The sequence below is a fragment of the Eretmochelys imbricata genome, chromosome 2 (genome assembly GCF_965152235.1).
Source record: "Eretmochelys imbricata isolate rEreImb1 chromosome 2, rEreImb1.hap1, whole genome shotgun sequence".
NCBI lineage: Eukaryota > Metazoa > Chordata > Testudines > Cheloniidae > Eretmochelys > Eretmochelys imbricata.
Genome location: NC_135573.1, coordinates 3,431,146 through 3,454,630, shown reverse-complemented (window position 1 = coordinate 3,454,630; position 23,485 = coordinate 3,431,146). Strand labels below are relative to the sequence as shown.

The 23,485-nt window shown below is 66.3% G+C and overlaps 1 protein-coding gene across 2 annotated transcripts; it reads right to left on the bottom strand.

The window, feature by feature from the left end:
- Nucleotides 1-2,098: 2,098 nt before the first annotated feature.
- On the bottom strand, nt 2,099-21,770 carry LOC144260848 (alanine aminotransferase 2-like). Of its 2 annotated transcripts, XM_077809688.1 has the most exons (13): nt 21,596-21,770; nt 16,271-16,517; nt 14,004-14,157; nt 10,253-10,342; nt 9,460-9,568; nt 8,579-8,712; nt 7,429-7,672; nt 6,476-6,555; nt 5,951-6,087; nt 5,117-5,291; nt 4,659-4,814; nt 3,314-3,426; nt 2,099-2,966 (listed from the first exon to the last, which is right to left on the bottom strand). In XM_077809688.1, the coding sequence occupies exons 3-13, from the start codon at nt 14,133-14,135 to the stop codon at nt 2,876-2,878; spliced, it is 1,461 nt and encodes a 486-aa protein (XP_077665814.1). In that variant the 5' UTR covers nt 14,136-14,157; nt 16,271-16,517; nt 21,596-21,770; the 3' UTR covers nt 2,099-2,875. The 2 variants fall into 2 exon arrangements, with proteins under 2 accessions (XP_077665814.1, XP_077665813.1); XM_077809687.1 differs by lacking the exon at nt 16,271-16,517 and having other exon boundaries at nt 21,596-21,727.
- Nucleotides 21,771-23,485: the final 1,715 nt, after the last annotated feature.

Sequence of the window (23,485 nt, the reverse complement as noted above, 5' to 3'; positions counted from 1 at the left end):
CCCTGCCCCGGGACGTGCCGTGAGATGGTAGAAGGAAAGACCCTGTCTGTTACTAGTGTCCTGGTGACCCACGTCCATGTCGCCCTCTACATCGCAGCCTGCTGGGCACTGCTGGGTTGGAGGGTCTGGCCTTAGCACTGGTGCTTTGGGAGTCAGGTTGCAGGTTCGATTCCTGCCGCCCACATGGCCCCGGCTCGTGCCGTGCTGTCCTGCTCCTCGTGGCAGGTTGGGTCCAGGGCAGGTGGTGCATGGATGGCGCCATCCAGCTGGCTGCTGAAGAGAACCTGCTTCTGCTGGCTGGGGCAGGACGGCTGCTCCTTCCCCAGTGGTGCCCACTGCTGACAGCGCTCGCGCCCCATGGGCTGGCCTTGCCAACGCACTGGCAGGCACACACAGCCTGGCCAGCTCCCGGGCCGCGGACATGGGCCAAGCCCGCCGCTTGGGTTTCAGGCGGCTCCTCATACCCAGAGCGGCTCTGCTGGCTGAGCCCTTGGGCTGATGGGTGCTGAAACAAGGCCAAGCCCTCCTGATCCCCCCCCCCCGCCCCGGTGCCTATCCCAAGTGGTGCCCTGACCCTCTTTGTATCTGACATCAGGGTGGCACCCTGATCCCCTGGTCCTTCCCCCCAGCAGCACCCTGACCCCCCCCACCCATATCTCCAGGCTGCGCCCTCACCCTGCCCCCCTACTCCACAAGCAGCGTCCTACCCCACTGTCACGGATCCACAGGACCACTGTGACACTCCCCCACCTTGTAAACAGTCCCTTGGAGAAACCCCCACAGTGGGGCAGACCCCCCAGGGGTCCCACTCTGCTTCAGGGCAGGCCACACGGCCTCCCCGCCTCCTAGACTGCCCGTCTGGGCTCCAGCCCTCCTGCCTTCCCAGGGAGCTCTGCCCTTGACGCCTGGCAGAGACTTGGCTCCTCGTCAGGGCCCAGCGCCCCTAGCCAGGATCTGCCCTGACACCAACCAGCCTTCTCCATACAGCGGTGGGTTTATCAGTCAGCTGGCTGCGGCCTGGGCAGCCAGAGCTCTGCCCCTACCAGCGTCGGGCAGTGCCAAGTGCCAGCCAAGCTGCAGCGACTCCCCGGCTGGCTCTGGTGGGTGCTGACCCCCCGGCAGGGCAGCAGCAGCTGTTAGTGGCCCAGGCGGCAGGCAGGCCCGGCATGCAGAGGGGCGAGGCCTGGGCAGTGGCAGGGGGCACAGGGTACCACAGGCCGCGTGGCGCCGTCATGTCTCCGAGCCCAGGTGTACAGTGGCCATTCTGCAGCTCATCACAGAGGGGACGCCGGCGCTGTGCTCACCCCAGGGACGGTGCCCTCCCGATCTCTCGCTGCTGTTGGGAGTCCGGCGGGGCATCCTGCAGGCGCCAGTCTTGAGTGGGGCAGGTGCGGGGGACAGGACACATGACCGGGGGCTGACCCCTGAGCTTAACCCCCGCCCCCATGTCCTGCCCCTGTATCAACTATGGCACTAAGTGGGGCAGAGAGCTGACTCCATCCCCAGGGACGCACCTCCCTCCCCGGCCTCCTCCTTTCTCGAGCTCCTGTCCTCTGCCCCATGGGATGTCTCCCCTGCCCCCAGCTGTGGCCACCTCCCCACGGGAGAACCAGGGGACCCGGCTCGCTCTCCATGGGATGCTGAATCCCGCCCGTTCCCTGCAGCCCGGCCCTGTGGCTCCAGGGCCCAGCTACACTGAGCACAAAACAGGGGTGAAAGCTGGCAAGCTCCCCAGCATCACTGCGCCCACCCTGGCCAGCCCCACACCCAGACACAGCAGGCCCCTCGGGCCTGGCAAGGGCTGGCTGCAGCATGTGGGCAGGTTCCTGCTTAGTAGAGCTGTTGCTCTTCATCCTTCAGCTACAAGGGGGCTGCAGAGACCCACAGTGGGGCGGCAAGATGGGGGCAGAGCCCCACCACTGCCACCTGCCTGCCGGTGCCCGGCTGGTGGTGGGGCAGCAGCAGCAGCGTGGCCAGCAGGTGGCGCTCACTCCTGCGGGGCCGTACACTGGCAGGGATTGGGGTGGCCGTGTGTCCCAGCGTGGGCCCCCCCTCCAGAGCAATGACCCCCCACCCCCCCTACACAGCATGGCAGCCCTTGTTCAGTCATTAACTGTTTATTGCTGCTCTGGGGGCTCCAGGCCAGGCCCACGCGCAGCCCCCGGCTGCGTCTCTGCCCAGGACCCGGGCGCAGGGAGGCCCTGGGGACGAGCTGGGCGGGGGCAGAGCAAAGCCCCGCAGGCTCAAATAGGGACACTTAGACCCTCCTGGGCTGGGCACGTCCCTCCGTGGGCTGCAGCTGTCCATGCCCCCGGCAGGCAGCTCTCCACCTGGGCAGGCACCGTGTGCCCAGCCTGGATCCCTGGGTGGCTCTGTCCGACCCGCTGTAGCCCGGGGAAGGGGGTGGCGCAGGGATCCCTGCTGGCCTGGCCTGTGGGGCAGACAGAGCCACGGGGGCCAGCAGAGGAGGTGGGGGAACAAGGCACTTCAGGACGAGATGGCTCAAGGCAGTATGTGGGTGGGGAGGAGCTGGTGGGCACCTGGGGCTTGGCACCGACCAGGGGGCAGGAGCAGTGCTGTTGATACAGCCTGGCCAGGGGACGTGCGTGAGAGGGAGCATGGGGGTGCACCACAGAGGGTGCTGCCGGAGCCCAGCTGCAGGTCCCACTGACTGGCGATGCCAGGGCCTGCCCAGATGCCAGGGCACCTCATCCAGCAGTGCCCAGCAGGCTGCACGGGGCTAGTGGAATTCAGCCAGCTGGGCCACGGGGGCGGGGAGGGCCAGTCCCACGGCCAGAGGGAGAAGCTGCCCCAGCCCCCGGCGGGCGCTGGATGGACAGGCAGGGCAGAGCGGGCGGCTGCCCCGGGCAGCACCTTAGGAATATTCCCGGGTGAACTTGGCATAGAACTGGCTGAGTTTCTTCAGCAGGATCTGGAGCTTCTCCGCAGGCGGCAGGATGGTCATTCTGTGGGCAGAGAGATCCCCTCAGCCCCGGACACCTGGCTGAGCCCATCCTGCCAGCCCCCGCCCGCTCCTGTTAACACCCCCCCATCACCCTGCACAGCTGGGCGCAAGCGGGCACAAGAGAAAGCGGGAGTCAGAGACCTCCTGAGGGGGCAGGGCTGTGGGTCAGGATTGAGGGGCAGGAGGATGGCAGGTAGGACTGGGGGTGTGAGCAGCTGTGGGAGTCGGGCGGAGGGGGTGGGTGTCAGGATTCGGGCGGGGGTGCAGACTGCTGGGTCTCTCCCAGCTCCACATTGCCAGCCCTTCCCAGGGGATCTGGGTGCGGAGCGTGGCCAGGGGGGCCCTTACCTGAAGTGATAGGTGCCCTCTCGCTGCCCAAAGCCACTCCCTGGCACCACGCAGATGCCCGTCTCCTCCAGCAGCTGGAGGCAGAAGAACATGTCTGGGGCAAAGCCCCGGGCCTGGGGAGGAGCAAGGGCTGGGCTTAGGGGAGATGGGAGGGGAGCAGAGATGCCTGCTCCGTGCTCGGCTCTCCCCGGACCTGCTCCCCCAACCCCATCCCCGAGGCTGCTCCGTGCCCGGCTCTCCCCTGGCCCTGTGAGGGTTGCCAACTTTCTACTCACACAAAACTGAACACCCTAAGCCCCCTCCCTCCTCCGAGGCCACGCCCCTGCCACGCCCCTGCCCCGAGGTCCCGCCCCTGTTCACTCCATCTTCCCCCCTCCCCCTCCGGGTCGCTCACCCTCCCCACCCTCACTCGCTCACTCATTTTCATTGGGCTGGCTCAGGGGGTTGGGATGTGGGAAGGGGTGCGGGCTCTGGGGTGGGGCCAGAAATGAGGAGTTCAGGGTGTGGGAGGGGGCTCTGGGCTGAGTCAGTGGGTTGGGATGCGGGAGGGGGAGAGGACTCCATCTGGGGGGTGCAGGCTCTGGGGTGGTGCTGGGGATGAGCCGTTTGGAGAGCAGGAGGGGGCTCCAGGCTGGGGGGTGGAGCCGAGGGGTTCGGAGTGTGGGAGGGGGGCTCCGGGCTGAGTCAGTGGGTTGGGATGCGGGAGGGGGAGAGGACTCCATCTGGGGGGTGCAGGCTCTGGGGTGGTGCTGGGGATGAGCCGTTTGGAGAGCAGGAGGGGGCTCCAGGCTGGAGGGTGGAGCCGAGGGTTTCGGAGTGTGGGAGGGGGCTCCGGGCTGAGGCAGGGGTTTGGGGTGGAGGAGGGGGTGCAGGCTCTGGCTGGGGGGTTTGGAAGGTGGGCGGGGGTCAGGGCTGGGGCAGGGAGTTGGTGCGTGGGAGGGGGTGAGGGGCGCGGGCCCCGGGTGGCACTTACCCGAGGCAGCTCACGGAAGCAGCACGTCCCCTCTCCGGCACCTGCCGCGCGATGCCCATCTGCCGGCGCTGCCCCCACGGCTCCCATGGCTGGGAACTGCGCGTGGGGAGGGGGCAGCACCTGGAGCCCCCTGGCTGCCCCTGCGCCTAGGAGCCGGAGGGGGAACAGGCCGCTGCTTCCGGGGCCGCGTGGAGCCGGGGCAGGCAGGGAGCTGCCGTAGCCACGCTGCGCTGCCGACTGGACTTTTAACAGCCCACACAGCGGTGCTGACCGGAGCCACCAGGGTCCCTTGGTCGAAAACCGGACACCTGGCAACCCTAGGCCCTGCTCCCCCACCCCCGCCCACCAGGCTGCTCCGTGCCCAGCTCTCACCTGGGCCTCCTGAACCGCCCTGGCTGGGATCTGGATCCTGGGGAAGGAGTACATGGCGCCCTGCACGGGGTTACAGCGGATCCCGGGCACCTGGCTGAAGATCTCCTGGGTCAGCTGCGCTTTGTGGGCCAGGTCGCTCAGCACTGCCTGCTTCTCCTGGGAGCCGAGAGAGAGACCCACAGCGCTGAGTGGCAGGGGCTGCCGTGGGGGAGAAGGGAGGGGCTGCAGGCAGGGGGAAGTGGGGACAGGCACTTGGGTATAGCAGGGCCTGGGGGTCAGGGTGAGAGGCCCATGGGGGTGGTGGAGGGGGGGGATGGGGCCTTCCCTGGGGCTGGTGCAGGGGGCAGCTGGTGGCTATGGGGTAAGATGCCCATGGGGCTGGTGGGGGGTGCCCCTCAGGGAGGGGCTGGGGCTGGTGGCCGGGATCAGGGCCTTGGCTGCAAGCCCCCCGCACTTACCTGGATGAAGCTCTGGTACGAGGGCTCGCCAGGCTTCGGTGGGTTCATGACAACGTCCAGCAGCACCTGGCCGGGCACGGGCGGGCACAGCCGCACCGACACCAGCTTGGAGAGCTGCTGCTGCACAGCCGGATCCAGGTTTACCACCTCCATGTACCCGCTGCGGAACCCGCACCTGGGGGACGAGAGGGCGAGACATGGGGCCTGGCTCCCCTCCCTCTGGGACCCCTGGGGTGCAGGGCCTGGCTCCCCCCTCCCTCTGGAACCCCTGGGGTGCAGGGCCTGGCTATCCCGTCCCTCTGGGACCCTTGCGGGGTAGGGCCTGGCTCTCCCTCCCTCTGAGACTCTTGGGGTCAGGGCCTGTCCTCCATCCCTCTGGGACCCCTGGGGTTTGGGGCCTGGCTTCCCACTACTGGGAGGGATCACTTGTTGCTCCCCCCACAGGCACCCCATGAGTCCCTACCTCGCCCCTCAATGCCCTGGGGGCTGTGTCCCTCCTGCCCCTTGGGGGTGCCCCCTGTGGGGTGAGGTCTCTGGGACCCCAGGGCAAAGGGGCACGGCTCGGTGCCGCCCGGCATGTCATGCTTCCGCGACACACAAGCCGTGGGGGGTGTTGGGCTGTGTGTACAGGTCTGTGAGCAGCTCGGCTGGGCTCAGCTCCGGGTCAGAACCGCCCCGAAGAGTGGACGGGGGGTCCCGGGCAGGGCCTGAGCAGCTGACTCGGTGGGCTGCCCGCTCCCTGCTCCCGCCAGCCGTGCTCTGCCCCAAGCCCCGGGCACTGGGCAGGCTGCCCTCGGGGCGTGGGGCAGCCCGGGGCGGGCAGGGGCCACTCACTCTCCCATGAAGCCCTTGGAGATGGAGTGGAAGGAGGCCAGCTCCACCACGCTCGAGTACGTGGGGCCCAGCTCGAAAAGGACCTTCTTGAAGGAGTGGAACTCGGAGCCCTCGGCATAGACGTTGTCCTGATAGACCTGTGGGGGGGGAGGAGGGGGGTCAGGGCACCCGCCGGGCGCACAGGCAGGCCTAGGGGTGCCAACCCTCCAGGATTGTCCTGGTGTCTCCAGGAGTCAAAGATGAATCTTTAATTAAGATGACGTTGTGTGATCATGAAACCTCCAGGAATACGGCCAACCCTACAGGCCACGCCAGGGCCAACACCCACCTGGCCACGGGACCCTACAGCCCAGCCCACTCCTCTGGGCATGGGCAGTCCCGGAGCTCTGCCCGCCCCTCTGGTGGGGGGGCGCCGGGCTGGCTCCCCAAAAGAGACACTCGCCCCCGCCCCCGAGAGAACCACACCCCAGGACAGGGAGCCTGGCCGTGGGGCAGTCGGGGCTAGGAGCCAGCTCTTGCCCTCACCTCGTCGGCCATCAGGAAGAGCTGCTCCTCCCACGCAAATTTGATGACATCCTCAATGCATTTCCGGCTCTGGACCTGGCCTGTGGGCACAGGACAAGCCCATCAGGGGGGACATGGAGGCCCCGCACCAGCCAGCACCTCCTGCCCTCCCACGCTGCCCTCACCCACCCTGGCACTGGGGGACAGCTCCACACAGAGCCCCACAGCAGCCTCGATCTCCTGCCCCCTAGGCCTCCCTCACCCACCCTGGCACTGGGGGACAGCTCTATACAGGGCCCCATAGACCTGCTGCCCCCCACACCGTCCCCCCCAGCACTGGGGGCACAGGCCAGGAGGCGGGCACAGCACTGGGCTGGACTGTTCGCTCCATTGCCCCTCACTCTGCCTGGATGGCACCCAAGCCGTGGTGCCAGGGCCCCAGACACTGGGTCACCTTGCCCCTTTCCTCTGCCCACCCGCGGATCTCAAAGCCCTTCACAAGCACTAATTCCCAGCACGGGCCCTTGGCAGGTGGCTCAGGGTCGCCCCCGTGTTACAGCCAGGAACTGACGCGTGGGGGCAGGGGGAGGATGAGACGGGCCCAAGGTCATACGGAGTCTGGCAGTGCTGGGATAGAACCCAGGAGTCCTGGCTTCCCGTGCCCAGCTGTAACCCCTAGTCCACCCTGCCTCTGCTTGACCCTGGCTGCGGGGCTCAGCTGCTACCCGGACCTGGCCCCCCTGCGCTGACCTCTCAGTACCCGGCCCCCTGGCTGGTGAGGGGGAAGCTGGAGCTTTGTTAAAAGAGCCAGCTAAAGAGTGAAGGGCTGGTGACAGGTGCTGGCTGGGCACCTCTGGAGATCCCCCGGGCCCCACTGAGCCTGGCAGTCCCTGCCCTGCGGCTGGATCAGAGCCGGTGCCCCCTGGGGGAGAAAGGCCCCTGTCCCATTCCCCTCCCTGCCCGCCCGGCGGTACCCGTGGGGTTCCCAGGGTTGATGATGCACAGCACCCGGGGCTGGCAGTGATCGCGGGCCTGGCTCAGGGCCCGCCGCAGCTCCCCAACGTCCAGCGCCCAGCAGTGCTCCTCGTCCAGGTAGTAGTTGATCTGCACGGCGTTGAGCTCGGCGATGCCAGCTGAGTACAGCGGGTACTGGGGGATGGGGATCATCACGCCCGTCCGCGACCGGCCCTCCCCCGACACCAGCAGCTTCAGCATGGTCTGGGGAGAGAGAGAGGGAGGGATGGGCAGGGGCAGCGCAGGGCGGGCAGGGGCCAGGGGTCCACCGGGGCCACAGCGCGGGGGGGCAGAGGGGCACGAAGGTGTGGCAATGGGTCTGGGTCAGGGCTCCCCCCGAGGAGCAGCAGGACCCTGGGGGCTGGGACCAAAGGGCCACTGATGCTCTGGGCAGTGCCCACTGGACCACTTCACACGGCCCTGGAGCACCCCCCACCCCCAGGGACAGGGGTGCAGGGCTGGGTCAGATGCCTGCCCCCCATTGCTCCTCGCAGAGGTTACCTGGAGGCAGCCTCCCCATACCCCTCTTGCCCCCCTCTGTCATCCCTCCCCCCACCCCACTATCCCAGCCCGTGAGTTCCCAGCAGGCCTGTGGCTGCCAGTCTGCCAGGGCTGTGCCCAGCATGGCACAAAGGGCCCTTTGTGAGGCTGCCCAAGCACCCAGGCAACGCTGGCGTAAGAGCTGGGTCCCAGCCCCCTGGGCGCTGCCCTGAGGGTAAAGCCAACAGGGGTGGCCCAGGGCCCAGAGCGGGGCGGGAGGGGTTCGGGGGGAGGGGTCCTGGGAGCTTCAGGGGCATCAGCAACCAGGCAGCAGAGCGAGAGACCAACTCTTCCCCGGGCACGGGGGCACCAAGAGCTCAGGAACGGGAGAGAGTAAAGATCCCAGGGGGAGCAGAGACCTCCCCCAAGCTCTGCCGGTGCCCCCCACTCCCGACCCACGGCCCCCTGCTAGCCCAGCCTGGGGCTCCCCCCCCCCGCCAGCTCTGCTGGTGCCCCTCACTCCCGACCCACATTCCTGGACTCCCCCCCAACCCAGCTCTATCGATACCCCTCAGTCCCAGCCTGCAGCCCCCCGCGTGTGCCCATTGCTGGGGGGATGGGACACCCTACCATGACGGCATCACTGGCACCCGTCGACAGGAAGATGTTGTCCGGGTTGGCGGGGAGGCCCCCGTCCCGCCTCTCGATGTACCGTGCCACGTCCTGGCGGATGATCTCGATGCCAGGGCTGGCAGTGTAGGCACCTGGCGGGGGAGAGACCCGAGCTAGGGCCTGGGGTAGCAGACGCTGGGGGGTGCTGGTGAGCAGAGGAGGCTCCAGGGGGTGCTGCCCTTGGGGCCCGGCTGGGGGGGGCTACATCACAGGGGTTAGTGCTCCCGGTTGGAGAGATGCTGTCAGCCATGCAGGGAACAGGGACAGCGTCTCTGGGACACCTGGCCGCCCCGGAGGGGCCCCTCTCGGGGACAGGGGATTTGGGGTATCAGCTGGAGCCCCCCAAACTCATCTCCCCCAGAAGCCACCCAGTAGATTACACAGAGATTTTAACACATTCCAGGGTCCTGCTCTTCTGTATGTGGCGCCCTCGAGGGTACCAGCAAGGCTACCAGGCCGTGCCAGCCCTCGCCTGTGGGCACTGTGCGCCCAGAGCGGCTGGGCCTGGGCCCTTAGCCAAGCAGATGTCCCATGTGGCTCTGGACGCGCCCCTGCAGGTCTCGTATGGGTCACGTGTGACTCTGCTGTGGCTGGGGGGGGGCCTGGAAGCGCCCTGGGCCTGAGGGGGTGGGCAGCATATTGGGGAGGGGGCTGCAAGCTGGGCTGGGCAGCACACTGGACTGGGGCAGAGTGGGCAGCAGGCTGGGTTCCTGGGGTGGGGGCAGCGGTCTGAGTTCCTGGGGGGGGTGGCAGGCTGGGTTCCTGCGGGGGGCAGCAGGCTGGGTTCCTGGGGGGGGGCAATGGGCAGCAGGCTGAGTTCCCGGGGGGGGGGTACTCACCGATGCTTTGCCCTCCGCATGCTGCCAGCAGTCTGCGTGCCCTCTGCTTGGCATCGTCGGGGAAGAGGGGTTTGCTCAGCAGCTCGGGGTACAGGCATAAGGCGCTGACCTGCAGGGCACAAAGCCTCAAGACTGCTCCACGTTCCACCCCACAGTCACGCAGCTGCCCCCACCCCAGGAGCCCTCCCTGCCTAGCAGCCTGGCTGACAAGGAACTTGGGGACCAGCAAGGCCCCCAGCTCCGTGTGATGGGGCTGCAGGGAGGAGCCTTGAGTCCTGACTTGGCAGCATCTCAGTTCAGGGCTGTCAGCGTCTAGCCCATGCCCGGAGTTACCAAGCTCCTGCAGCAGTGAGTTCCACAGGCTCCTGAGCCCTTTCATCCCCACTGTCTGTGTCCTGTGCCCCCTTGCTCTGGTCTAATGGCCCAGCAGTTCTGGCCAGTGGTTAGAGCCAGGGGCAGGGGAGGGGCTGGGTGCCAGAACTCCTGGCTTCTATTGCTGGCTCCACAACTGGTGCCATGAGCCATCTCAGACACAACCCTTCCCTTCCTGTGCCTCAGTGTCCCCTGCACAAAGGCAGAGGGGTACTAGCCACACTGGCTGGGTTTTATAGCCCACCCCCAAACTCGGCACAGGCTCTTTCCAGCTCCCTCCCCACCCCCATCCCCACCCCCACCCGCAGAGTGGCAGGGGCCCAGCCCAAGGCCTGTCCCCCAAACTCAGATTGGAGGGGGGTGGTCGCCCCCTTTCCCCCCCACATTTCCCGCTCCCGGCGGTGGCAGAGCCCTGCTGTACCTGGCGCAGGAAGGTGATGGGGCGCTGGCCCATGGCATGGGCATCGCCAATGTTGGCTTTAATCACCTCTGTGAAAGGCTTCTTCACACCCTGTGGGAGCAGAGAGGGAGGAGGGAGAACGGAGCCAACCCCGGGAAAGCTGCCCCTGTCCCCCAGCTATGATACCCAGCCTGCATCCAGCGGGGAGAGCGCCCCCTGCCGTGCAGCACAGCGCCCCTAGCGCCACCCCAGGGCCTGCATCCGGAGGGAAGAGCGCCCCCTACTGATGCACCCCTGCCGTGCAGCACAGCGCCCCCTAGTGCCACCCTGGGGCCTTGGTGTCCCTAAGTGGGCTGTGGTTGTGGGGGGCGAGCACGTCCCGCTGCCCAGTGCAGCACCGCAGTGAGGGGCTCTGATTGAGGCTCCCGGCTGGCGGATTCCTGCCGCACCTGCCTTGCAGCCCTCGACTTGCCCCGCAGCCGTCGCGCCCTCCCCACAGTGCCAGGCCGGAGCAGAGCTGCTGGGTCCCTGCCAGCCAGGCTCCTGCACCGGCACTCCTGCCCCCACTCCCCACAGCGCCTCCTGTGGGCGGGGCCGGGGCGTCCCAGGCCTGGCTGCATGCCCAGCCTGGAGCACCCACGCAGGCAGGGAGGTCACTGCCCTCGGGATGACGTGTCTCGGAAGCAAGAATTCCTGCGTCACCCTGAGCCTGGGACGCTGCACTTGGCTCCAGGATCAGCTGGGGAAAGTGCCCCCACCCCGCCCCCAGGGACTTTGCCCCTCGCCACATGCCTGCTCTGACCTGTGCGGGTAAACCCCCAGCGCCAGGCATTGCACAAGGGATACACACAGTCAGCCCGGCACGGGAATGCCCTGCGCTGCCCCGGTTGGCCATCAGGGACTGAGAACCAGGGCAGCGCCCGGCCCTGGCAGGGCACACGAGCTGCAAGGAGCCGAGTGGCTCTGGGCTTGGCCTGCCTGTCCCAAGCCCACGCCCCACGCCCCAGGGATGCTTGCCCATCCCCAGGACCCCAGGCAGGGCAGGCCTTTCTCAGCTCCGTTCATGACGCCCTCTGCCCTGTGCTGCCCCTCCCAGGGCCCAGGCGCCCCCAGGGTCAGGGCGAGAGGGAGAGGGGGCCCCACTGTGTCCCAGGTGCTGGGATGGGACAGGCTGTCTCCCCCACCCCCCTCTGGGGCCCTCAGGGGACTGAGCCCAGAGCCCGTGCAGAGACGAGGGACCCCGCGTGTGTGTGCAGAGCAATGGCATGGACCTGGGGACGTGGGCTACGTGGTGGGGACGTGACACATGCCAAGCCAGCTGGATGCAATCCAGGGCGGGCATGGGGGCCGTGCAGGGGACTGGGCCATCCCTTGTGGTGGTTAGTCAGAGGCTGGCAGCGAGACAGGCTCCTTTGACCGCAAGCTGCAGGAGAGGCAGCCAAAGCAGCTGGCAAGGTGGCACCATGCCATGAGGCCTGGGAAAGCATAACCTGCTGGTGCCAGAGGAACCCTCCCAGCCAGGGGCATACCCAGCCTGCTCCCACTGCTGACTACAGAGGGCACAACCTCTGCCCCCCTGGCACTTCATAGCATGCAGCAGTCACTGGGCAGGGGACAGCCACAGCCTGTTGGGAGGGGAGGGGAGGCCTGGCTGGTGAGACCACACCCACACACCACTGCCCTCTCCTGCATGGACTCAGCACTGCCCAGCTCTGTGTCATAGGCCCTGTACTGCTCATGGCTCAAGGAGATTCTCCTCTAGCTCAAGTGGCAGGGCCTGCGTTTTTGGAACAAGAGGATTCAAATCCCAACCCGGCTGTTTATGAGTTATTGCAGGTGCCCATGCACGCAGCCCCGGGGTATCCTGGAGCCCTAAGTGCCCACAGATTGGCTCCGTGTGCAGGTTGGTTTGTCTGCAGCTACAGGTCTCAGCCAGCGCAGGGATTACACACAGACCTGGAGCCTCTCTTTGGCCAGGGCCACTGCACCCCCTGTGCCCTGACTGGGCTGTTGGCCGCTCCCGGCCCTGGCCAGCCGCTTGTGTTGGGCCATGCTGGCAGGATGGTCACTGCTGCCGGGTCTGACGCCCTGTGCCAGGGTGAGCGAGGCTGTCAAAGCCCCTGTCCTGGAGCCTGCCTGCACCTGCCAGACCAGACAGTGCCAGGAACGGGCAGGAAGGGCCCAGAGCTTGCGGCTGTCAGTGGCTGTCAGGGCAGGAGGGAAGTCCCCCCCGCCCTTCAGTGTGAGGGAGCGGCCATCCCTGGCAAGGCAGCATGGAGCCTGCCTGGGCTGTAACCTGCCCACCCATTAACCCTTACTGGATCCCCCCGAGCCACGTGGTTGCACGCACATCGCCACCACGAGCATGTTCACCAGGACAGTGAGACGCAGCCCAGCCCTAGCGGGCATGGACAGCACCTCGCTGAGCCCCCTGCACAGAGCTACCCCCCCGGACCCAGCCAGTGCCAGAGATGGGAGCTCCCAGCCCTGGATCACCTCCCTCTGGGAGCCTCCTGCCTCCCCCTGGGTCCTGGCATGGGGACAGAGGGAGGAGAGGGGAAGAGTGACACAGGGATTGGAGCCAGGTTATGTAAATGAGCCACCCATGTCAGGCCAGGGAGACACCTGCGCCCAGGTGTGCAGAGTACAAGCCTAGGTGCAAGTGTAACCCTGGTGACTGGCCCCGCCCCTGCCTCACCTTCCAGCTGGTGGGGTGGCCTGACCAGGCAGAACCAGACAGGGCGCCGGATGAGGGCACGGCCAGTGTGGCAGTCCCTGGGGTCTGGCAGGATCTGTCAGTGTGGCAGGCACTGGGCTCCGGCTCCATCCCCTTGGGAGAGGATGTCCCAGCCCCAGAACTGAGGGCCTGCAAGTGTGAGCAGTCTCTCTCCTGCCCATCAGCTCCTCGGTGCCTGGAGTATCACCCGGCCACCCCCTGCCCCCGCGCCTCTGCAGTTCCACGTGGAGTTTGTCTTCCCTTCCCGGCCTGCTGCCTGGCCCTGCTGCGCGCTGCCCCTTTCCACCCCAGAAGTGGCTGCGTTTCCGTAGTGCTGGCGGGCTCCCGGGAAAAGCACCCACAGAGTCTGCACAGGGCTCTGGGCTGAGGGCACTAAGTGCAGCTAATTCACAGGCAAGGTCCAGGGCTTTGCTCAAGACCTTGGGCTTCCCAGCACGCAGTGAAGAAATCAGCAGCTGGGCGCCCTCCTGGGTGCCAGGGACGCGATGACTGGAGGGCGGCTGTCAGAGGAGCCTGGCGCTGTGCTCTCAGAGGAACGCAGGGCCCATGCCCAGGAGATGCTTCCCATGGGCTTCAAGAGGAGCTGGGGGGCATTGCTCAGGATCGGACCCAGGGAGGGCTCATGCAGGGCCCACGAAGGGGGCTCAGGCACTTGGGGCATGGGGCAAAGTGCCCATGCACTGGAAGGCCGGGGGGCAGGGTGCTCAGGCACTGGGGGGGGCAGGGGGACAGGTGTCCAGGCACTGGGGGGCACAGGGTGGCCAGGGGGCCCAGTGGGCACTGCTGAGAGAACCTGCCCATGGTGATGCCCGCCTTGCCCGCGGAGGGGGTCTAACTCTTACTAACAACACTGTGTCTATTCCGGCAGCGCCCCAGGGCCCCCGAGAGCGGGCGGCCGCACAGTGCCAGGCGCTGTACAAACAGCACAGCGGGCCCCTGCCCCGGGGGGCTGGCGACCCAACCAGCCTGGACAGCCGGGGCGGGCACGGGGTGAGGCCCCAGCCGAGCGATCCAGGGGGCGGCTCTGCCCCTTACCTGCCTCAGCTCCTCCTCCAGCTCCACCGCGCGGGCCAGGATGGGGCCCCGCACCGCGTACTCCACCCGCTTCACCCACGGGTTCATGGAGTCCAGGCTCAGCACCTTGTCCCGCAGCCCGTTCTCCGCCATCCTGGCCAGATCCGCCCGGGCTCTGCAAGGCAAGGAGGGGAGGGAGCTGAGAGCCGGGGGCGGCAGCGGGGCGCCGGGGCGCCCGGGGCTCGGGGCCCCCGGGGGCGCCCGGCTGAGCGCAGCCGCTGCCACCCGCGCAGCCCCGGCAGCCTGCAGCGCCTTCATGCCGCGGGAGCCGCCCGGGAGGAGCGGGGGGCTGGCGGGGGGACGTCCCTGGAGCTGGGACTCGAGGGGGAGCCGCGGATCAGGGCTGGGGAGGGATGGGGGCGGCAGGTGCCCGGGGAGGGAGGGAAGGAAACTGACCGGGGGAAGGGATCTGGGCTCTGGCTCTTCCCCCCCCCCCCCGCCCCCCTGCAGCCTCCAGGGACTTGGTCCTTGTCTTGCTCCCTCCCCTCTTCCCTGGCCCAGTTCCCTCCCACCACCCCACCCCGGAGCCTCCAGGGACTTGGTCCTTGTCTTGCTCCCTCCCCCTCCCCAGCCAGGCGTGACCCCCCGCGGGACGCGAGCACCGACCCAGCTGCTCGGGAGGCGCCCCGGGTTCCCAGGCGCAGAGCTGGAGCCAGCTGCTCAGAAGCTCTTTAATACGGGGCAGAAGGGGCAGAAAGGGGGGCGGGGGGCGGGGGGCGGGGGGCGGGGGGGAGGAGACAGCCCGGTGCTGAAAGAGACACAGGCCTGCGAGGGAGAAGAAAAGAGAGTGAAAGGGACGCGGGAGGCCCTGGGAGCCTGCCAGGACTGGAGCCCATTTGGCACAATGGCAGAAAGCCCTCACCCCCCCTGCTCAGCCCCCCACAGTGTTTTTCACCAGGCTCCAGGAGGGAAATTGGGCTTTTTATCTCCCCCTTCCCGCGCTCCTGGCCCGGGGGGCTGCCGGGGCTCGGCAGGGCTAGGCTGGATGGCTAACGATGGGCCTGGGGCGTCCGGAACAGAGCCGGAGGCCCCTGTATCTTGCCAGTGGCTGTCGTGGTTGTCACGGTGCCACCACTCAGAACGGTGCCCAGGCTCCCTGCCACCAGGCTTCCGCAACTGGAGCTAAAGGAGAATCGCCACCAGCCACAGGTGGTACGGGGCCTAGGACACACAGTCAAGTGGTTCTGATTCCATCCAGCAGAGGGCAGTGGAGCACACTGTAGACACATACACCCCAGAGGCCTTTCTACAGGCCCGGGGGCTGGGACGCTGGGATGTGCCCGGTAACACCTGTGGGGCTGCCCAAAGGGGCCAAGGAAGAGGGCTCCTCTCACCACAGCCTGCTCAGGGGGTATCAGGCTGGGGAGCGGGCAGGGGCGCTGAGCGATGTTACAGCCTCACCCACCCAGCGGAGCCCAGGTCACTGTGTCCACCAGGCCAGGCCTGGAGCACAACTCCCTCCGCACATGAGGCGGCAAACCGGGGAACAGGTCCGCTGAACGCACCAGCCCACAGAGCCACGCACTGCAGGGAGTGGGCTGGGAGGCTCAGCAGGGGGCGCTCTCGCCTCTGAGTCACTGCTGATCACAGTTCTCTGGTGCGGCAGTAGGGGGAGCTGTGCTGCAGGGTGGGGAAGTCCGTGCTTGGCAGTACGTCACCCCTCTGGGCCGTTCCTGGATGGGTCAACAGCCCCCCCACTCCCCACAGCCAGTGCTGGGAAGAGGGTGAGGCCAGGTCCCCCCTTTCTCCTCACCTGTCAAGGCAGAGAATCTTGGGGCAAAGTGACCCCCCCAAATGGGACCTGCCTCCTTGGCCAACCCAGGCTTAATGCCCAGCAGCAGGGAGAGAAAACCAGGCACCCTCTGCCACTAGGCCTGGATCACTTGGGGTAAAGGAGACTCTCCCTTAGCTGCAGCAGTATAGAGCTTATGAGACACACTTGAACAGTTCAGATGATCTGCCTGGGTTCTTATGTGGGCCGCCTCACTGCAGCCAGGGGCAGGGGTGACACATACCCACCAGCCATAGGTCCCAGCCTCTGGGAACCACCTGAGAAGGGTGGGCGGTTCATGGCCCCACCCTTCCCCCAAACCCTGGAGAGGGGAAGGGACTTGCCCATGGTCGCACAGTGAGTCAGTGGCCCAGCCGGGACAGAAGCCATCACGATCTGCTGCCCTAACAACACCCCTCCAGCCACCTACGGGAACACGCTGCAAGTCACCACTCACCTGCCTGAGCCCGAGGCCGGCTGGGCTGTCTCCCAAGTATCGGGCGTTAACGATGTCACCAACTGTAGAACCCAGCTGAGCTTGGGTCCCGGCAGGTTAAACAATTCAAGTGGACTGATCCGGGGAGGCAGCCTCGTCTCGCAGGCAGGGGGTGGGGCTGGGAACCCAGACACCTGGGTTTGATCCCTGACTTGCTCTGTGAGCTTGGTTGAGTCAGATAAATCTCTTTGTGCCTCAGTTTCTCCTTCTGTAACATGGGGATAGTATCTGTGAGTGACCACCCAGGACCTAGTGCCATCCTGCATAGGCAGCTCAGATTATCCAGTCCTGAAAGCACTGGCTCATGCCACTTCGTGTAGAGGAGAATCTCCATTGTCTGTTGGCAGTATAGTGCATATGGCACACAGTAGAACAGTTTGTTACAGTGCTCACCCACCTTGGTAAAGCACTTTGAGACCCCCCCATAGAAGGTGAGAGACCGATTGTTACTGAGTGTTCCAGCTCACCCATGCGACCCGTTAACGATGCAGGAGCTTTCCTGTCAATAGGTGGAGTTTTTAAAGCATTTCAGGAATTAATAATAGCCATGGGAGGGGAAAAGCCTAGAACAGGGACCCACTGATAACTCCTGAATCTCACGGGCATTGACCCTCTCTGAGCTGGGCAACCAGCTGGGCTCTCCCAAAGCCAGCCTGAGGCCCCGGGCCCAGCCTTCGCAGGCTGACCTAGGGTAATGGGTGCTCAGCCATGCTCAAGTCCACCATCCCCGCTTGAGGTGATCACAGGGCCGGCTGGAGAACGTCAACTGCACCCAGCTCTGGGCACGGAGCCACCCAGCGGCCTGCGATCCACTCATGGGAGGCCGCTCCTCCCCAGAATAGGGCGATGGGAGCAGGGATGCAGACAGTGTGGCACAATGGCCTTCACTGCCCCTCAAGCACGGCACCACCTCACTGTGGAGTGAAGGGGACACCTTGGCAGGCAGAGCGGCATGGAGCCGGACCAGCCAGGGCCACAGGGAGTGGGGTGAGGGGCCCGCTGTGCAGCAAGGAACTGGTTTCACCGTGCTGGCCAGGGGCCAGTATGATCCAAAGCCGTGGTGCTCACGGGGGAATTTCAGAAGTGGGCAGAGGTTGGGGCGGAGGAGCCGGAGTTTTCAGTTCAGCCGGGTGAGCTGGAAACAACCCGAACCAGCTCTTCGGCATCTGGGGCTAGCGCGAGAAGGGCCCCCCACCCCACCGCCACGGGGATCCGCTGAGCGGGGGCAGGGTCTCTCTGGCTCAGCCATCAGCAAATGGGCTGGGGATTTTACAGCCCTCAAGAGCTCTGGGGTTCAGTTTGGGGCAACGGCTCTGGCTGATCGTTGCCCAATCCAAATGGGCTGGGCCCAGTGAAATCTTGCCTGGGCCAGTCAGCCAGCCAGCCTGGGTCGGGACTGCGGGGCCCGAGTCCCCTGGGCGCTGAGGGGCTGGAAGCTGGTGTCAGGCAGCAGCTGAGCCATTCTCTCCCCAGTTCTGAGCCTCGTTGGGGTGACTGTCATCCCAGTGTGCTCTGCTTTGCAGGCTGTGTACAGGGCTCCCTTCCCCCACCACTGAAATGCAGCCATTTCTGGGGTGGAGCATGGCAGTCGTTCAGCAGAAATACGGCACAGCAGATTGGGACAGGGAGTGAAGCGCAATCCCATAGCCACATGAAACTCTGCTGGGGCACTGGGGACAGCGCTAACTGCAAGGGCAGAGTGCCCCTACCCCAATGCCCCTGCCCGGCACAAGGGGGCGCTGTGCTGAGGGGAACAGGGTAGGTGACTCAGTAGGGGGCACTCTCCCCTCTGCCGCTGCCAAGCTCTGAGGCAGGTTGGCTTTGGATCAGTCCCTGGGTCCCTACAGCACAAGCAGACCGACTCCCCTCCAGGAATATCAACATGCTTGACACCTCGCAGTCCCCTTGGGAGAGCAGGGTGGGCCCCATTTGCCAATGGGGAAACTGAGGCACAGAGAGGGGCCATGACTTGCCCAAGGTCACCCAGTGAGCCAATGGCAGAGCCATGAATAGGGCATCCTGGCTGCCAGTCTGCTGCTCTGATCATTCCTGCAGGGCTCCCGCGTAGCCGAAAGCTATTACTGCAGCTTATACATGGCCGGGTCCCCGAACGCCAAGCTCTCTGTGCAGGAGAATGTCCCCTCCACTGCAGCGCCTCCTGTCTGGAGCAGCCACCCTGTAACGCCCTCACCCGCTGCCCCTCTGCACTGCCTTCAGCAGCCTCTGTGCAGCTCTCCGGTCCGTTTCCATCTCCCTTCTCCCGCTGGCCCCCCGGCTCGACTTCTCCTCCCGTGGCTATTTAACCCAGCAAAGGGGCATCAGAAGGGGTGTCTCTGGGTCTTGCCAGGAGGCTGGTGAGGGGAAAAGCGCCAGTGGGCAGAGCCAACAGGCGGAAGTCTGGCACCATGCAGAGCTGAGCCTTGTAACCCCCCGCCCCCATTAGCGCTAGCAAGAAGGCCTCTGGGTGGCGAGGGGACCGGCCCCCAGCCCAGGGAGCCAGGGGAAGGACACTTGGGCCAGGGGGCACAGTCACACCGCAAGGATCCCAAGGTGATTAATACACTGATTTACAAGCGCCGACCCTTGAGGGATTCCTGCAGCCACTGCTGGGGTGGAGCGCAGCAGCCGTCCCAGCGAGCAGTAACAGCACAGAGCGCTTTAGGAGAGGAAGTGAAGAAGAATCCTGTGCCCAGCTGAAATTAAAGGGGATGCAGTGGAATCATGGCCACTGGGATTTGGCCAGGACACGGGAGTAACTCCTGTACGCCTGCAAAAGTACCCTGGGATCTTTAATGGCCACCAAGCGGGCAGGACCTCAGTCGTAGGCTTCATTCAAAAGATGGCACCTCCTGCAGCACAGCGCCCCCTAGTGCGGGGCTGGGCCATTGGGGCCAACATTGCCTGCCAGGGGAGAGCGCCCCCTAGTGAGTCTCCTGGCAGCACAGTGCCCCCTGCTGCTTATTGGGTATTAGGGTCAGCACTGACTGTGAGAGAACGCCCTCTACTGAGCCCCACCCTGCTCCCTGCAGCACAGCGGCCCCTCACGCTGCACTGGGGCATTGGGGCCAGCCCCAATTCTCCTGCTGTCATGCTCGGCCGGGTCCCCAAAGCCCGCAGCTGTGCTTCGTTAGGATGTCTCTTGATATCGGCTCCACGTTCCCGCCCTGCCACATACACAGGTATCCAGCCAAGATGCTGGTTCGAGCCCAGGCAGGCAGGAGGCCTGAGCGCCATTCCCAGCATGTGGCTCTTGGGTGGCCTTGGGGGTTCTCAGCCAGCTCCCGGCCCCGTGGCTCTGCCAGGGGCCGGGGCGTGTCCCTGGGGACCAGCCCAGGTTCCTGTGCAGTGACGCGATGCTAATGACCATGGAGAAGCCCTTGAACTTCAGCCAGGTGCACAGGAGCCGCTGAGCCGGTTTAGGCCACCTTGGCAGAAGTTGGCTCATCCAGTTACAACCCCTGGCTCCATGGAGTCTGTACGGCAAGTTCCCTCTCTAGAGCAGAGTGAGTTCGGCACCTCCCAAGCTCCCCCTGCCCCAGCTGCTCAGGGTGACTCAGAGTCTGGGTGAGTTTGCACCGTTTGCATCAAGGGCACTGCCACCTGCCAGGGCTTAGCCCGCAATCCCCCTCCTGCTTGGGTCCATCAGACTCTGGTTGCCCCAGCCAGGCCAAGGCACCGGCCCTCAGTGAGGAAGAGGCTCAAGGTAATGTCCCAGAACCGGAGGGGATTCCAGAAATAGGTCAGGGCAGGGGTGTGCCCAATCTAGGTGCCCCCTGGCCCCACTTCCCAGCCAAGCAGGAAGATTCAGGGAGAAGGAGGTTATGCCGCCCTCCTCCCCAGGTTCCAGCACTGGGCGGGTTAACGGAGAAGTGGCACGGCAGGGCCCTGCTGACACACCCACCTGGACCTGACTGATTATCAGTCCATGTGAGCTGAGCCCAGCCGGAGGCTGTGCCGGCCTGGTGGGACCTGATAGGCTGCATGGGGGGTGCCGGGCCCCTCCTGCCTTGGGCCTCCTGCCAGGGCTGCAGGTCCCAGCCCCACCTTCTCAATCACCAGCTGTTGAGACTCCCAGTCCCTTTCCAGACTGGCTCCGTCAGCACCAGCCTGGAGCACCCGCAGAGCGGGCAGTCGCTCCCCACCCCGCTCCGAATAAACAGACCCTCCCCCTCCGCCCCCCAACTGATGCAATCACCAGTAATGACGCTGCCCAGATGACATGACGTGTGGCGAGCTGCAAACCCCACAAGGACGGAGAACTAGCGCAGGGGACCTGGGACGGGGGGGGCCCAGCACCGCGGCTGGGGGAGACGCGACATGGGTCAGGGCCCAGCACCGCGGCTGGACACGCAGCAAGGACAGAGAACTAGCGCAGGGGACATGGGACGGGGGGGGCCCAGCACCGCAGCTGGGGGAGACAGGACATGGGGCAGGGCCCAGCACCGCGGCTGGGGTAGACGGGACATGGGGCAGGGCCCAGCACCGCAGCTGGAAACGCAGCGATTGCTCTGGACTGGGAAGAGCCCAATCCCCAGCCCCCGAATGACTCAGGCAGGAGGTTGCAGTGGGACGTGGATGCGTTTGCCCAGGGTGATTTGGGACTGCAGACCCAGGGGCCTCCTGCCCCGGCGCCCCCAGGTGCCGCACGCAGAGCCGGTGTTGGGCCCTGCAGTACCAGACACCACTGGCACAGGGCAGGATGTCCAGATCTGAGCCGCCCGAAGCATCGGGGCTTGGAGCCACGAGGTTGTGTCCCGCCAGGCCTTGCCCCGGAGGCGTGGGACCAGGGGATGAGACCATGGAAGGGGGAGCCAGGGGGTAAATCGAAAGCAGTGGGATGACACTGAGCCAAGGAACACGGGTGTCGGGCACAGCCCTGGGGGCACAATCTTGGGGACGGGGAGCCCCGCCGCCTGGGATAGTCACAGCAGGACGACGGAGAAGGGCTGCCTGGCCTGGGTGGTCCCACCCGCGGGTGAGCTCCAGTGAACAGCCCTGCGCTCCCCGCTGCAAGGGGCTGTGACCTGACCAGCCAGCGCCCCTTGCTGCCCCGCCCTGGCAGCTGCCCCAGCCCAGGTAGCCTGGAGGGAGCGTGCTGGGCTGGGCTAGGGGAGCAGCGGGGCATAAAGCAAAGCTCCATGGGAGCTGCTCCCTCGATGCCAGGCTGCAGGGGGTGCTGCTGGGCATCAGCCACCCAAAGGACCCAAAGGCTGGTGCCCTGCCCCGGGTCCAGGCAGCCCTGGGAGCACAGAGCGCAAGGAGCTGCCCATTCGGGCTGGCACTCACCTGGCTGGGGGCCTGGCACTCTCCTCGGCTCCCAGGGGCTCCCTCCCGCCAGCGCACGCTCCCCGGAGCCTGTGGCAGAGCTGCGGCGGGCGGCTGGGAGGGCGTCGCCTCGCTCTGTGTGCAGCCCGAGCCGCTGCGTGACCTTTCCAGGAGCAGCTGCCTGGCGGGGGCAGCCCCGGCCGGCTCAGGAAATGTAAAGAGCCGGGTCTCCCCAGCCCGCCCCGCCGCACTCCCGGCAGCTCCCCCAGCCACTCCCACTGCCCACCTCCATCCCTCCCCCCGGGGGAGGCTGGAGAGGAGCTGGGGGCCAGTGGGCTGGGGCAGGCGTCCGTCGAACCCAAGTAACACTTGGGGTCTGGCCTGCCCCAGCCCACGCGACGCCCTTCGGCTGCTGGAGAGGAGACGCACGCCCTGCGCTCCCTCAGCTACTCATGGCGGGGGGGCGAGTTCGCCCAGCCGAGCGGGTGAATGCCCAGGGCTTGCCCTCTGGGTGGGAGCCCTGCAGGGTGGCTCTGGCGGTGCCCAGGCGCTGGGGGCATGGATCCCTGCCCTAGCACCCTGGGACACGCAGCCTTGGGCCACTGGATTCCAGTCATTCTGTGCGTGCTGTTTTTTGGGGGGCTGGGTGCATGAGCTGAGACCCCTTATAGGGGCCGACATTCACAAGTGCCCAGCACCTGCCCTCTGGGACACAGGCCCTGCCCAATCTCTATCTCAGTTTCCCCGTCTAGTGGAGGATAGCCCTGCCTCCCCCAGGAGGGCTGCTTGTCCCATGCACGGAGCCACGGTGCCCTCTTGCCTGTGGGGCTAGTGGCTGCGAGCCCGTCCCTGCAGCTGGCTGTGGTGGTCTCTGGGATCCAGCGCTGTGGAGGGGCAGCCCCACTGTTGGGGCCTTGTCCTGTGCCTGGGGGTGGGCGCAACTCCGGGGGCGGGGCAGCAGGGAACTCATCTCCAATTGCCAGACATACCTGGAGGGAGAGGGGCACCCAGGCTCCATGGGCCAGCCTGTACCCAGCCTTTCTGCCAGTCAGGGCTAGCTGAGTTGGCTCTTTGCACCACGCCCATCCCAGGGGGTCTGTGCTGGGACCCACCCACACAAGGACCACCTGGCCGGGGGTCGGGGCTGTTACAGCCTGGAGCTGCCTGGTGACCATCAGCCCCGGTAGGTGAACCCCTTCTGGGCACCCCCTTGCCTGACCCACTGCTGCCCTCTCCTCCCTGCCCCCCGGCAGGGGATCTGCTGCCAGCCACATGCCACGAGGAGTCAGGTCTGGCTTGTCCCTTGGTCCGGCTGGGGCCATCCCAGCCCAACTGTCAGGCTAGCCCCACAGCCGACAGCTGGAGCAGTCAGTGGGGCACTCGTCGGGGGGGGGGGGGGGGGGGGAGCGCCTGGGGCCCTGCTCAGATATCAACAGGTGAGGTGGGGAGATTCAGCTCCCAGGAGCCCAGCCCCCAGCAGCTCCTCCCCCCAGCTCTTCCTATCCCCAGAGGCCATTCCAGTGACCTACCTACCCTCCCCCAGACCGCCCCCCTACCAGCCATCCCTCCACACCCCTCCCTGCCAGCCCAGCACTGGGTGCCTCTGCCCAGCCCCCAGGGCCCCCTCATGCCAGTTCCCTCCCCACACAGATACCCTTGGCCCTCACCCTGAGGGGGCAATGGAGGTGCAATGCCCCTCCCCCACACCCCTCCAGCCACCTGGGTGCAGTTGGGCACCCCTGTCCTTTGGGCTGGAGTGCCAGACCTGCTTTAAACCATGTCCACCAGGGAGCCAGGGGGCTGCATGGCAGTGACAGGGTTAATGGTGGGGTGAGGGGTGCAGCTGATCAGAGCCCCCAGATGTCTGGAAGGGCCGTATCACCAGTTGCGAGGACTCCCCCAGGCCTGGCT

What these genes read in the sequence shown, in the direction of transcription:
- LOC144260848 (XM_077809688.1), bottom strand. Translation starts at nt 14,135, where the DNA reads ATGGCGGAGAACGGGCTGCGGGACAAGGTGCTGAGCCTGGACTCCATG. An exon ending in CCATCACCTTCCTGCGCCAG is followed by an intron (nt 9,569 to 10,252) that starts GTACAGCAGGGC and finishes TGTGCCCTGCAG; the next exon opens with GTCAGCGCCTTATGCCTGTA. An exon ending in GAGGGCACCTATCACTTCAG is followed by an intron (nt 2,967 to 3,313) that starts GTAAGGGCCCCC and finishes CTCTGCCCACAG; the next exon opens with AATGACCATCCTGCCGCCTG.